The sequence below is a fragment of the Podarcis gaigeae genome, assembly GCF_964106915.1.
Source record: "Podarcis gaigeae genome assembly, chromosome: 7".
Lineage (NCBI taxonomy): Eukaryota > Metazoa > Chordata > Lepidosauria > Squamata > Lacertidae > Podarcis > Podarcis gaigeae.
In genome coordinates, this window is record NC_139683.1 from 6,642,633 (window position 1) to 6,657,266 (window position 14,634).

Sequence of the window (14,634 nt, forward strand, 5' to 3'; positions counted from 1 at the left end):
ATAAGATCCTTGTACCGCATAAATGAGGGGCATTTGGAAGCTTTATGTAAGGCTATTAGGGAAAATGTGATATTGTAAAACATCCTCCTAGAATTTGAAGATGGAATTAGCTGTAATTAACAGTTTTCCTACTTGTGAAATATATTTTATGCATATACTGTAAGAGCATGTGACAGTCGACTGTCTATTTTCCTCTTCATGCAGAAGGTGAAAGAGCTTTACCGTCCATACCAAAGTAAGTCTCAATACTTTATTTTCAGAAGTTAAATAATACTTTGACATATATTAATTTGGGGGTTGTACAGCTAAAGACTTTAAATGAAGTTAACCAGCTATTGTTTGTTCCATTCATTTTTATTCACCATGTAACTCAAATACACCTGGATAACTTTTGTAGCATCATAAGGATGGCAGGTGGCATTGTGGGTTCTTGTGGCCTCCATATCTCTTTGTGACCAAACTGCTGCTGGATTAAAATCAAATGCCTTTGGGAAACTCAAATGCATACCTGGCAATAATTTAGTGATGGAATAAGTTCTTTGATGCAGAAGGTCCCAGGTTCAATCCTTGATAGTAGTAGTAGTAGTAATAATAATAATAATAATAATAATAACAATAATAATAATAATAATAATAATAATAATAATAATAATAACAATAATAACAACAATAATAACAATAATAATAATTTATTTATACCCCGCCCATCTGGCTGGGTTTCCCCAGCCACTCTGGGTGGCTTCCAACAGAATATTAAAATACAATAGTCTATTAATAAACATTAAAAGCTTCCCTAAACAGGGCTGCCTTCAGATGTCTTCTAAAAGTCTGGTAGTTGTTTTTCTCATAGTGTGACATGTGAAAGCAGCTTATATATTTTATTCCATAGAAAAACCATTAAGTGAAAAATTTCATTAAATTAATAGGAATATTATGAATGCATACAATGCTATTCAGATTGTGGGGTTTAAAAGTTGCAATCCCTCCCCCCCTCCAGCCTGGCCACTATCCCAGGTAGGTGAGTGTGTACCCCATCCCCACATTATGATAGCTTTATTTTACCTGGGGACATGTGTGTGCATGCACAAAAGCACTATTTCTGTAAACTAGAGTAAAAAAATAAACCCCAAATAATATAGAATCCAAATCTTTCTTTCTTTCCCTTCCTTCCATTAAATTTGTTAGTTGCTTTATCTGTACCAGGGCACACCCAAAGTTGACTTACAACCAGAGAGAGCCAAACAACCCCATCATATATACATTAAAACCAAGAGGAAACAGAAATACATTAAAAACATCCCCATACACTAAGGTCCCAGACAGTTAAAGGCCCAAGGCCTGGCTATAGAAGAAAGTTTTTGCTTGGTGCCTACAGATTTATGATGATGTCACCAGGCAAATTATATCGCAATAGATTTAGAACATTGGTAGAAAAGATGATGCAAATTTTCCCCCAGAAAAGCTCTATTATTATTATTGCCTCCTTTCTTTTTCTTTTTCCTTTCAGGCCTCCTCTTGTTCTGATTTGGTATATTCATTTCAATCAAAATAGGTCATCTCCATTTCTTTGTGGTCCTAAAATACAGCATATTCATGATAATGCAATAGCTTTTGTAGATTATAACTACTGCGTGTTGTTAAATAGGCAAGAGAGCTTAACTTCACCTTTAGCCAAATGGCTGAAATATGCCTCATGCAGGGGTGTGAGCCCTTATTTTGGCTCATTACCCCCTCGAACAGGGCCTGAATCCTCAGCACATTGTTTGAGGCTTTTCGTTTCAGGGTTGAGTAATGGCCAAATGGTGACTAAGGCAAGAGCAGCTTTAACTCTTTGCTGCACTTGCTCTATTTTGAAATATATCCCAGGTGCTTAATATATATCTCAAGTGGCTGTAGCCCTGTTAAGTGACAGTATAAAAACAGCTTAAACTGAAAATATTTTACAGCATTTTCCAAAGGTCAGTGGAGATGGGCTAAGGCAAATCTCACAGGGCAGTTGTTTCTGCAAGGCAAGCGCTAGGACAAAAAGACCCTGTTGAGAGCATTAGTCTTTACTGTCCGCAAAGTTCTGAATGTTGTTGTAGTTACGGGGCGGGGAACCTTTCCAGCACTAGGGACACATTCTCTCCCCTGCAGCCTTCCAAACCCCACATGCCAGTGGTGGGCAGGGCCAGAGGCAAAAGTGGGTTGAGCAACAAAGGTAGCTTCTACCTTTGCACAGTAGGCTAGTTCCTACAAATGCTCACAAGCCTGTCTCGGTCCTCCATTGGGGCAAACAAGAAGCATTTTCAAGGGCACATTCCTGCAAGGAACAAGCACTTGAGGAAGATGCAAAGTACGACCTGTGAGCCGTAGGGGGGCAAGGGGAATGGCTTAGGAGGAAGTGTAGATTGGGGAGAGTCCTGAGGGCCAGGTAGAGGGTTTTAGAGGATCACATTTGGTTCCTCGGCCTGAGGTTCTCCACCCCCTTTGCTTGGTGATTTCAGACTTGAAGGGATCCTCAGCAAAGCTCTCTGGGTGGACTTGTGTAACAAAAGTGATGGCTAAGGTGTTCTTTCCCTTCTGAATTTGGCTTTCTAGAGGCTTGGAAAGAATTTAGTTCTCTTGACCAGCAACATGCTCAGCCAGTTCTCCAGTGGAAAGAAAACATTTAAGTATTAATGTGTGTTCCTCAGTCAGCAGGCTGTGCATAAGGAGGGGTCTCTCATGTTTAAAATCCACTCCATGTTTTTGTAGTGGTTGTAGCGTACCATAATCTGAAGTTGTCCCCACCCAGATTTTACTTAGTACTCAAAATGCTCTTCTCTACACAAGCTAGACCAGGTCAATCAGCCACTGAAAGATTCTGGTAGGCTTCAATATAAGTAGTTGTTACTAAAGTTGTAGTAAAATCCTGTTCTGCTTGGAGAACTACTCTGGGTTTTTCCTGGTCTCCAAAGAATGAATATTTTAATTTCTCTTGCTGTGAATGTAGGAGCCCCTCACCTCCCTCTGGCAGCACACAAACAAAATGCTGTGAGGCCACTTGTAACTCCACACTCCCTTTACACAGCATGCTAAATCTAAAGAGGCTTCCTTTTGCTGAGCTTCGTTTTTTATTTATGCAGTTATATATTTTTATGTCATAAAACAGTCATTTTAGCATAGTGTATGTTACTTTACTGTAGACTGGTGGTCACAGTTTTGTAGTTCATTGTTGCTCATGTTTACTCAGATATCTCTTACTGAGTTCAGTGGGACTTATGTGCAAGTAAATGTAAATATTGCAGACTTAATCTGTTTATGAATTGCTCATACTGTTTCATGATTAAAACTCTCTTGATGTACAACCACCACTGAAGTTAATAGATTGATAATGGATAAATTCTTAGCTGCACTAAGCCTACTAAGTTTTCCCCCCCAGGGGTGAAATAGTATTTAAGAAGGATATGCCCTACATACTTAACAGGAGAGATAATAAGACGTGTAATAAAGAGACAACATAGCCCTCTTTCACATATAAGAAGTAGACACAGTGTTGAATTGGGGTAACACTAAATGAGGAATAAAAGCAATTCAAAATTAAACTCTTGCTTGTTAACCCAGTTTCTTTATAAAGCTATTCTCTTCTGACTTGGTCAAGATGAATCGAGTTTAAAATTGGCTCCTCATAGCATTCCCTCTACTCTCCCCCCACCCCCACCCCTGGTGGATTCATAATGGTAGAGACAACTTTCTGCTCCTCCAAAACTTTTCACTGTAGAAAATGGGTTGGCCCTGTTAGAATGAATTCTCTTGAGCTACAATGTACAGCATTCACAGATTTAAACTCTTGTGTTACAGGCTGGCCAACAACGAGAAGCAAGGAATACGGTCGCATACAGTCTCTGTATCAGGTAGGACCTGCAGTAACTTTGCCTATGAAGACAGTTTTATTTCGGTAATTTTATATATACTTCTCTGCTGCTAAATATTTTAAAGCCTTTGCTTACTTCCTCACAAAATATCTTTGAAGGCTGGGAGGGGGAGGATATGCTGGGGTTTTTTTTTGTTGTTTTTTGTTTAACAAAGGCATCTCCTTATATGAAGCTTAGATGAAAAGTGATTACAGTACATAATTGAATTGCTTATGTGCAGGTTACTTTTCAACCAGGGGTAGCCAACTTGGTGCCCTCCAGTTTCTGTTGAACTACAACTCCCTTTATCCCTGACCAGCCCTGACTGGAAGGCATCCTGTTGGCTACCCCTGCCCTTCATGATTCACCTATGCAAGGGCTATCATAGAGGGCGGAATATACAACTCAATGAAAACTGCAATATCTTATATCATTGCCTTTAATAAAATGTGTGCATGTGCTCTGTATCTACACGGATTTAGTCATCAGCAACAGAACTTGATAGGGCTGTGAATTACTGGCTTAATAAAGTGCTCCATTATAATCTGCTGCAATTCCCTTGTTTGCATAGAGTTGCCAAATACTAGGATCACTCTGGGATTCTTTTCAAACCAAAACATAAAGTAGTGATCCTTGCTGAGAGCGGAAGATTTAGAGGCTGGAGAACTTAGGACTGTTCGGCCAATGCTGTAGTTCAGTAGGAAATGTGTTGTATTTAGACCTGGGTTAAAATCCTAGAATTCAGTGGATTCACATGGAGACTCTGGACAGGTTGCAACACTTGGAAATAGGTTTGACAAATAGGCGCGGGTGATAATGAGTTTTATCCTTATTTATTATTCTATTGCTTTTGTCAGTTTGCACATATTTGCTTCAATCTCTGTGTACAGAATGTTAATCACTATGTGGCTACTATAAGAGAATAATTGTAACCAAAAAGCATTGTACATGCTAAAATTGCTGTGGAAATAATAAAAGAAGACCGTAGTTGAACATGAACAGTCCTCCCCTACTTCTCTCCCCAAACAAACCAGGAGTACTAAGCCAAGAACAGGCCTTGGCTACTCCTTATGGTTTGTTTAGAGAGAAACATGAGCCTGGGTTCAGATGACACAACAAGCCAAGTCTTGTGGCTTGTTGCCCCAAGTGCAGCAAGGAGCAGGGGAGGAGTTGACCAAGGGCAAGTGCAGCCCTGAGGCCAAACCAGATTAGCCACCCCTTGGTTTACTTGTTGTTTTGAGAGGAGAAGGGAAGGAAACACACAGGGATCAGAAGAGAGAATTTGTTCCATCTATGCTGAGAAATTAAAAGGTCCCATTTCATAAATTAGCATCAAAGTTGGTCTCAAGTCTTTAAAAACATTAAATCTGTAGATGCAACACGTTCATGAATAATGGTTTGTGTAACATGGAGAAGTTGGGTGGATAGTGTCAACATGCATATCAAACTGAAGTCTATAAGTTTGATTGCTCTATGTACCATTATCTAGACATGAGATTGTGCATGCAGGATTATGCTTTTTTCTGTTCTGGCTCTTTTTTGTTCTTTTTGGTCAGTCTGCTTTTCACATCAACCTTTTTATTGGCTTGTACAGCTGGATTTAATTACACTTGATTCTTGAAGAAACTACTGGCCAATTTCTTGTTTAAACAGAGAACTCTTATTACAACAATGGAGAGCCAACTGGGAAATCCATCACCACTTCACTAGAGCAGCTTGGATGCATTCTTAAATGTAGCAAAGTCTAAGGAGTACAGGCCAAAACACAGAAGGATAACTTTTAAATCCTTAACAATTCAGCCATTGGGCTGCAGTTTCTAAACACTTTGTTATGAACCATTAAAGCCCAGTTTGTGTAGAAATGTTGGAACAGCTCTAATGACTCATACAGATTTTGTTACTACTAACCATTATTTGCACAAAATAATTTCAAGTCATAGTATAGTTCCTTCAGGTTTTGGCATGGGCTGTTGTTATGTTGAATTCATTCCTCAGGAACAGATCGTTAGTGTGAAAATTATATGGTAGTTTGGGCATAGTATTTTTCAGGGGGAGATAGTCTCTTTGGGTTTTTCTCGAAATGTACCAACTAGCTTCAAAGGAAGTTGTGTTTCATGCAATCACATAAAAGAGGCACACTTTCCCAATGAATATGTCTGAATGACACTGAACAATGAAAGCAACAGATGCACACAATGCACAATTAATGTTGGCTTCTCTAGCTTAGCAGAGTTTTAACAGCACAAAGTCTAATGTGCAAAACCAGCTGTGGTGATGCCATCCCAAACTGCAGAATGAGAGCTGTCATTTGATATTTAAAGTGACTTGTAGCCCAGAGACTTAAAGCGAGGCAGGGTTTTATAGATAAGCCTCACTTTTCCCATCAAAACCAAAAAACACAAAAACAGAATGATACTCTTTGATTTTATCAGCATTGCTCTTCTTTATCGTGCATGAATCCAAGTGTTCTAGAAGTTCTGCAAAAGCTGCCAGCCATTTAAAGAACAAGGTCACCAAACAAAAGTATCACTGAATAATGGGCAGTGTGACTGTTTCACGGGGAATGCATGCACAGAATTGCCCTGGTTTCCACATGGTGTTTACCGTTTGGCCTTGAAATGCTATGTGCATTCACTCAGTGTTATCTGTAAGTCACAGCCTTATAGCGTGTGGTATTCAACACATGAAGATGTAAATAAATTAATCACACCACAGAGCAAAATGTTCCTGTCCCTTCCACCCCCTTTTTAGAGTACTTCTACAGTGGAGTTGAGTAGAATGTCTAAATCTGTCACTGAAGCAGTGCGGGTCTACATGCCAAGCATCTATATGAAAATATAATAATCAAATACTGGAATTCTGTTTCTGGTTTCTGCCATTTATTCAGAAGCAGCACTGTCCTCCAAATTCACTCATACAGGGAGACAGTGGCACATGTTAATCAAGTTGCTCCCTGCCATTCCCCCATCTCCTTAGAGATGAGTAAAGTGTGTTGAGCTGCTTTGAATTGAGCAGAACCATTATTTGGCTTAGCATCTTCTATTTTAACTTAATATATTTATTTCGAAATTACATATGAGAGCAATCGTCCTGTATGGCAGTTTATAAATCTTTCAGTAAATAAACCATTGCCTTATTCCTTTAGTGTATTCAAGTTGCTCAGATGCCTTCGTTTTAAGACACTTGTGCAAACCATATATATATTATACAGTCCCATGACTATCCTTTTGCAACAAGAGGAAAGCCCAAGGAATGCATGGTCGACTACCTGTTTTAAACAGCATAGTTTGGTAATCAGGTCCTGTGTGGCATTGAATGAACTGAAAGAAAAATGCACGTTGCTGTTGGGAATATTAGTATCCCTGAATAGGGAAAAATGTTTTGCATCTTCAGTACCACACAGTCCTTAGAAGTGATTTAAGAAGGATAAGCAAATGTTGAACTGCCATCTGTTTCTGGAGATTACGATTTTTTTCCCTGCTGACCATGCTTTAAACATGCTCGGTCTGTCTACTTGTGATAGCTAAGAGAGCAAAGCACCCACATGATTTTTTGATAGCCCACTGCAATTTTTGTACTGTGAGCTGACGAGGCCCCTGTGATTCTTGGTTGTCTCAATCAGAAAGAGTGGTGCTGCTAAACAAAGTGCAGGAGACAGAGCAAAGTACAAAGAACAGGTTCCAAAGCGGGTTGCATGGAGATTGATACAGTTAAACCATATAAGATATTCCACCTCAAAAGGCTTGTGCAAGAATGCCTGTCTTGTCTTGACATCAAAATATATATAGTGGCAAGGCCAGACATCTCAGAGAGAAAAGCATTCCACCAAGTGCGAGGCCACCACACTGGTGATCATGGCAACGGGGGGTTGGGGGTGGTGGCCCCTGTTCTACGGCATTAGGCTTACACTTAAATACACTAGAGCCTTTCCTCATACCCTTTCCCATACATAATTTGTCAGAGTTTAGAAGGAGAAATGGAAGCATGTGTCTGACTGGTCTGTTGGACTGCTACTTTTTCAGATGTTTCCTACGCACCTTCCATTTCTGTATTATCAGTGTCCAATCCTCCACTTTTGTGGATCCAAAAGAATTTGGCAGATCTCCTTGTGGTACGCACCAGCATAAGCTTATGGTTTTTATTATATAAAGGCCAGGGATAAGAAGCTGGAGGTGAAGAAAGACCCCAGGAGCTGAAGTCAGGTCTTACAGAAATAAGTTTTTGCCTCTTTAGGGCAAAAGAAAATACTCTCACTCCTTATCTTTTACTTAATGATGAGTGAAACATTTGCATTTGTTGTTATTGTGTCTATGTTCATACACACAGTCATGTGAATATCCAGATTTGTTAGTAATTGTCAATTTTGTAATCTATGCCAGTTCATACACCAAAACGACGTGTTCTGCTCATTGCTGTAAACAAGAGCTTACAGATGTTGAGCTTTTAACAGCCCCTGTTTGATAAACCCCTTTTCAAAAAGCAAAGTAGAAGTAAAATATTCATTTCTGTAATAATACCCATTGAAAGGAAGGAAAGACATATTTCATGTAGTTGACTATCCCTTGAAAGGATAAAAATTTAACATTTAACTTTTGCATTCTGGTGTTCATTCCTTGCAGATGTGCTGATACGTCAATCTTCTGTTGTGTCCAAATGATTTTTCTTTCTTTTTATTTTCCGCTTCTTGGTAAAGGAGTCAATCACTGTCAACATAAAGCAAAGAAAGCCAGGCACTTTCTCCCTTTCGTCTTCTGTTCCCATGAGTCACCACCTAAGGGTACTACTGCACTGCTCTGCATTAGGCTTCCTGACTAACCCGAAAGCTGAACAATACTAACTCTGTTGCAGTTTTGTTCACCTGAGGTTGGAGTAAAATTGTGAAGCAGAGTTCCAAGAATAATCCTGCTGAAATTTTAGAGCGTTTCCCAACACACACATACACACCTCGCAGGAAATATTTTTAACAAGTGTAGATGCTGCCGCCTTTGTACCGATGTGGTACACTATGTAAGCAAAACAATTGGGCAATGGAAGTGAAGAAGCTCTGCAAATCTTTTACTCGGTGGTCCACTTGGGCCAGCATATTCTTGGACCCCTGGTATAGCATGCAGTTTAATGTCATAGAAATTAGTAGCTATTAAAGTGCATCGAGGTCACTTAGGTTAGTAAGTGATTGTGGTAATGCTTTGCATAGGTCTAAAGGCATGTGCAGGCGTTGCTACTGTAGGATTCTTACTGTGGGACAGGTATTTGCCTTCATGTTAGCATGCTGGACAGGGGGAGGCTCCAGTATCCTCAAATGCAAGAAATTTGCTCAAGGAAGAGAACCAAAAGCATGGCTGAGGGGAAAGACTTGCACCAATCTAGGAGTACTTTTAGCCCCGGACATAGAGTGTGCCTGAGCCCTGGGTGTTGGTCCTTGACAGATGGGGCTTTGGTGGGGAGTTAGGGGTGAAGAGAGGCAAACTTTCACCATTCCTCTAATGAGCAGGTGTTTGCAGCACATTATCTTTTGAGCTGGACGGTTAGACATCTGTTTCTGTAGTTAGTACTAAAATTCTGCACGTGGATTGTATTTAGTAGTTTCAAATTTTGGCATCACGTGACAGCAAATTTTGCAAGCACAAATTCGTACAAGCATTAAATAATAGTAAAAGGGAACATCTAAATTACAGGAGAAAGTTTTCGTAAGCATCAGGCCGGTATGCCCCATGGGCTTACTCATTCCTTTTTATTCTGCTTTCTTGTCCCGTAGCAGATTGATGCCACTGGTAATGAAGCGCAGCCGCTTAAGTTTCCTTTCCCCAGAAATGTACTTGAAATTTGTACCACCATGTTGTTTCCTTGCATTTTGTCCTATGCTTTGAGGAATTCCAGTGAGCTCCCTTAATTTCCTCTTCCTTTATCAGATCTCTTTTGAGCTAGGCATGTAAGATGACTGCATATGATTTTGCTATTCTGTTTGACTTTCCTGTGATTCTAATACTATATCTTCCCATTTCTTTCCCCTTTTGTCCCTCCCCTTCCCTGCATTTCTCTCTCTCTCTCTTTGCATGCCACCCGGATCAACAGATGAAATTAGTGGGGACGGTAATATGTGGTTATATATCTATACCTATTTCAGTCTGTCTGTCACTAACATGCAGTTTTACAGCCCCTTATGCTGATCTACTGCTAATGTCATTTAAAAAAAAAATCAAAGTAGTCCTAAGGCTGGCTTTTATGTCTTGCTACTCCACAGTGTCACGCAGAACAAAGTGCTATATAAGTTGTTTGTTTGTCTTTAAACCCTTCAGATGAGGGCTGAAGTTGGCTTTACATTAAATGTGACTGCTGTTCCAAATGATAGTTTTGCATCTACATTCCCTTTCCTTCTCAGAAACATCTTGTGTTTCCTACCTCACATCTTGACACCACAGTGTCAAGCCTGAAACTGGAACTGGGGGAGGGATATTACACTGGAATTTATGGAGGACAACCAGGAAACTAGATGTGCAGCTGCTTATCTAGCTTAATTCCAAAAGGAGAATTTCCATTCCCCCCACCCCACCCCAAATATACGCGCTGAACTTGAAATACTGAAGAAAGAGCAAAGTGCAGGCTGGACTCTATGTGTGGCTTCTGGAGTGGTGCTGAGAATCTGTTTGGAATGACCAAACAGAAACAAAAGTTCCATTCCCAACCCAAGTTATTAAGAATATCTCAAACAGCAGCCAGTGAAGAGCTGCATTTCTTTACATTAGACGGCTTCTTTAAAACTGGCCCCCTCTGCTGGTGCTAGACCCCACTGCCTCACATCCCTGAGCCACTATTAAGGCTTTGCAATTCCTAGGCCTTCCGAAATGAAGAATTGCTTATATTTGCTATAGCATAATAGCAGTATCAGAGAAAGCTAAACGTTTTTCTTTCCAATGCAAGTAATTTGTCTCCCTGGGGTGAATACGAATTCTCCAGTTCGTGAAAGAGAAAAGTAAAATAACCAGGGGGAAATGGAATGGTCTGTTATATTCTCTCTCTCTCTCTCTCTCTCTCTCTCTCTCTCTCTCTCTCACACACACACACACACACACACACAGAGAGAGAGAGAGAGAGAGAGAGAGAGAGAGAGAAATTAACATTTACTTTAGATACTATACTATAGCAATCTTAATCATCCTTCAAATGCTGAGCACTTCGTTATTTTTAGAGGGTCTGCAGTGTTGGGGCTGCCTTGCTCCCCACCACAGTAGAACAGCACCTATGCAAGGAAGGGATCACAATGTCTGGTTTTGGAAACATCCTTTTGATTATGATGCCAGCCAGAAGCAGCCTCGTGGCCACATTTGCCAGGGTGGCTTGTAGAGATGTGCTGCTAGAATTGGCTATACCCTTTCCACGCATGCCTTTCTGCATTGTTTTCTTCTGCACAGAGTGAAGAAAAAGCCCACCCCTAAGACTGTGTAAGAGTAATAAAGTGAAAGCAAAATAATACCAAGCATATAAAGCATGCTTTATTTCTCTCTATTGGGAAGATTTGCCCATAGCTTTTAAAATATGCTTTTATATGGTAAATGCTACATGTTCAGGGTTGTGCAATGTTCAGCCATAATCCTATTTGAGGATAGCATCCTATTGCCACTATGCTAAACCTACTTATTGATGAATAAATCTGCAGTCCTAACCCCACTTACCTGGGAGTAAGCCCCATTGAATTGAACAGGGCATACTACTGAGTAGACAGCATGGCAGCTGCAGCTGCTTCTATCTGTGCTTTAATTTAGAGACAACAGCAGCTAATGATTAAGTGCTGGGCTGTGCAAAGCAGGAAACAGATAAGGTGGATTTTTATTTTATGTATCATGTTAGCATGCTGCCATTCCCCAAGGAACTCAGGGGTTACGTGGGGTTATATTTGTTTATCCTCTCATCAACAATGTAAGGAAGGTTAAGCTGAGATAGAGCCTGGGTTGTAGGCTGCCCAGTGAACTTCATGGCTTGGAAACAATTTTAGCCTGAGTTTCTCAGATCCAGTCATAAGGTTTTAGTCACTACACTACGCCGAAAGAACTGAAAGTAAATTGACAAATAGAACGGGAAATCTCTAGCAATTATGCTTTTGAGAGAATCTGGATATGGGTGAGCATTTGAATTGTTTACTGAGAGCCAGAGAGGGTTGGGGTTTTTGGGGGGGGCGGGGGGCGGGGAGGAGATGATACAGCAAAGTGAAAGGAAGTGGTAGAACTTGGGAACAGATCAAATGAAGGAGGGGCAGTTTTTACCACTGAGATGTGAGATTTGGTGAAGAGATGCTTTTCAGCATCTCTGAGTATCAGAAAACTGATAGTGGAGGGAGCTTTGAAGAAATGGGAGGACTGAGCATAAAGAAAGGTGTGGTCAAAGGCTGCTACAGGGAGGTGGAACGACAAGGAGTAAGTCACCCAAGGTGGCAGAGGGAGAATGAGTAGATCAAGGAGACGAAATAAATAGTGAATGCACAGAAGTCCAAGATTGAAGGCGAGTTTAAAAAGTTGGGATAATCAGAAGATTGAACTCAAAAGATAGAATGAGATGAAAAGACCTGAAGGGTCTTACATTTTGGTCTCTGTTACAGAGCATACCAGTTTTAAGTGGAAAAAATACATCTAAATCAGTGCCCCCCCCCCCCAAAAAAAACCAATAATGGGGAAAGGGACAAAATCCCACTTTCATGTTTAATGCAGAGATACCAAACCACTTAAATTAATCTGCTCCATTCACAATTGATAGTACCACTTTTTTGGGGGGGTGGGGGCGGTATATTCATTCAAAAAGCACCATATTTTTCGCTCTATAAGACGCACCAGACCACAAAACGCACCTAGTTTTTGGAGGAGGAAAACAAGAAAAAATATTCTGAATCTCAGAAGCCAGAACATCAAGAGGGATCGCTGCGCAGTGAAAGCAGCAATCCCTCTTGCTGTTCTGGCTTCTGGGATAGCTGCGCAGCCTGCATTCGCTCCATTTCCCCTTACTTTTTAGAAGGGAAAAAGTGAGTCTTATAAAGCAAAAAAATATGATAATTGGTGAAGAGCTTTCAGAGGAGCACTTAGGCTTGGCCAGGATATGTCACCGGAGTTTGGAGGCTGAGAAGAGACAAGGTTTGGTGGTCCAGAATTGCTCATCACACAAGTATCAAGGGAAAACATTGACACTTTCTCACCAGCAAGTTTTTAGAACAGTAGCTTATGTACCCTATTGTGTTTTTTAACTTTTTATAAAGATGCAGTGTTTATAATGAACAGATGAGCAAATGTTTTGGGAATTGTGGTCTAAACATACAGTGGTACCTTGGGATGTGAACGGGATCTGTTCCGGAGCCCCGTTCGCATCCTGAACAGATCGTAAGACGCGACAGTGCGCGTGTTGCGTTTCGTTGCGCACGCGCGTGACGTCATTTAGACCATCTGCGCATACGCGAGCGGCAAAACCCGGAAGTAACACACTCCATTACTTCCGGGTCGCTGCGGAGCGCAACCCAAAAGCACTCCACCTGAAGCGTATTTATCCCAAGGTCTGACTGTACTGTCTTCATAGAGGGGGCTTGGGGTGAGAGTGCAGGCTTTCAGATATTTATCCCAGTTAGTGGGCAAGAATGTGTGAGTCTTCATCTGCTTCCCACTCCTTTCTAGAGGTCTAAGAGATCAGTGTCAGGAGTGGAATAGATCTGGCATGATAGGAATCATAGAATTGTAGAGTTGGAATGGACCTTGAGGATCATCTAGTCCAACCCCCTGCAGCACCTGCTGTGGCTGTAGAGGCTGATAGACATGTTTTGTTGCAGCTGGGGCAGATGAGGGTGTTTGGTTGTGCTACTGCAGATGTACCATCGTGTTCCTTCTCTCTGCGCTCCTCCCAGCGGTCATTTCTCCTCTGGTCACTGCCATGGATGCATATCCTGACTGTCTCCAGGCACTATGATCATGCAAGGGATTCCCACACAGCAGGGTTGGTAGCACAGAATTGGTCTGGCAACGGGCCTGGTGCCACTCTTAAAATTAACATTACTTAGTTCCCAGTGAATTACTTCTGTATAAATTTTGAATAATCTAGACAAATATGAGCCATCAAATTCATTTGCAGATGGAATTTACAATTATTATTTATTAAATCTGTATGCTGCCCTTCATCTGTAGATCTCAGGGCAGTTCTCAAAATACAAGATTAAAAATACAAGATACACAATGCACCTTCAACCCCCTTCCCCGTACCCCTATCCCCCGTCCCACAAACAATTCAAAATGTAATAGGATGTTAATAGCAAGATTGGTTTGAAGAGGAGTGTTTTCCCCTGGTTCCTAAAGGTATATAATGAAGGTGCCAGCCGAACCTCCATGAGAAGACTATTCTACAAATGGGGAGCTACTGCAGAAAAGGCCTCTTCTTACGTTGCCATCTTCTGGATCTCTCGTGAAGGAGGCACATTAAGATGATGATGATGATGATGATGATGATGATTTCAGGGTCTGTAGGGTCATATGGAGAGAGGCGGTCCTTGGGGTATTGCAGTCCTGAGCCTTTTAAGGCTTTTTAGGTCAAAATTGGGCCCAGCCAGTGCAGTCAGGCCAGGCTTGGTGTAATATGCTCAAAACTGTCTTGCCCCCGTGAGCAACCTGGCCACCTCAGTGGTTTCATGTAGATGTACAATCCATCTTTCTGTTTTTTTGTTTTAAGGGAACAGATCACTCCATAGTGTGCTAGACTGAAACTAAACATCAGACTCTTGCTGCTAGTGGATCCTTCA

At 41.0% G+C, this 14,634-nt stretch overlaps 1 protein-coding gene across 30 annotated transcripts in view; it reads left to right on the forward strand.

Annotated features, from left to right (window-relative positions):
- The window catches only part of PTK2 (protein tyrosine kinase 2), a gene marked incomplete at its 3' end in the record, with an annotated part of 197,114 nt that overhangs the window by 130,391 nt on the left and 52,089 nt on the right, over positions 1-14,634 (forward strand). For 12 of the 30 annotated variants that reach the window (XM_083749058.1, XM_083749029.1, XM_083749057.1 and 9 more), the window contains 4 exons: positions 205-235; positions 3,823-3,875; positions 8,569-8,652; positions 9,948-9,965. In XM_083749058.1, coding sequence (XP_083605184.1) covers positions 205-235; positions 3,823-3,875; positions 8,569-8,652; positions 9,948-9,965 — 186 coding nt within the window. The remainder of the gene's footprint in view (positions 1-204; positions 236-3,822; positions 3,876-8,568; positions 8,653-9,947; positions 9,966-14,634) is intronic. The other 18 variants (XM_083749045.1, XM_083749044.1, XM_083749037.1 and 15 more) reach the window with 2 other exon arrangements.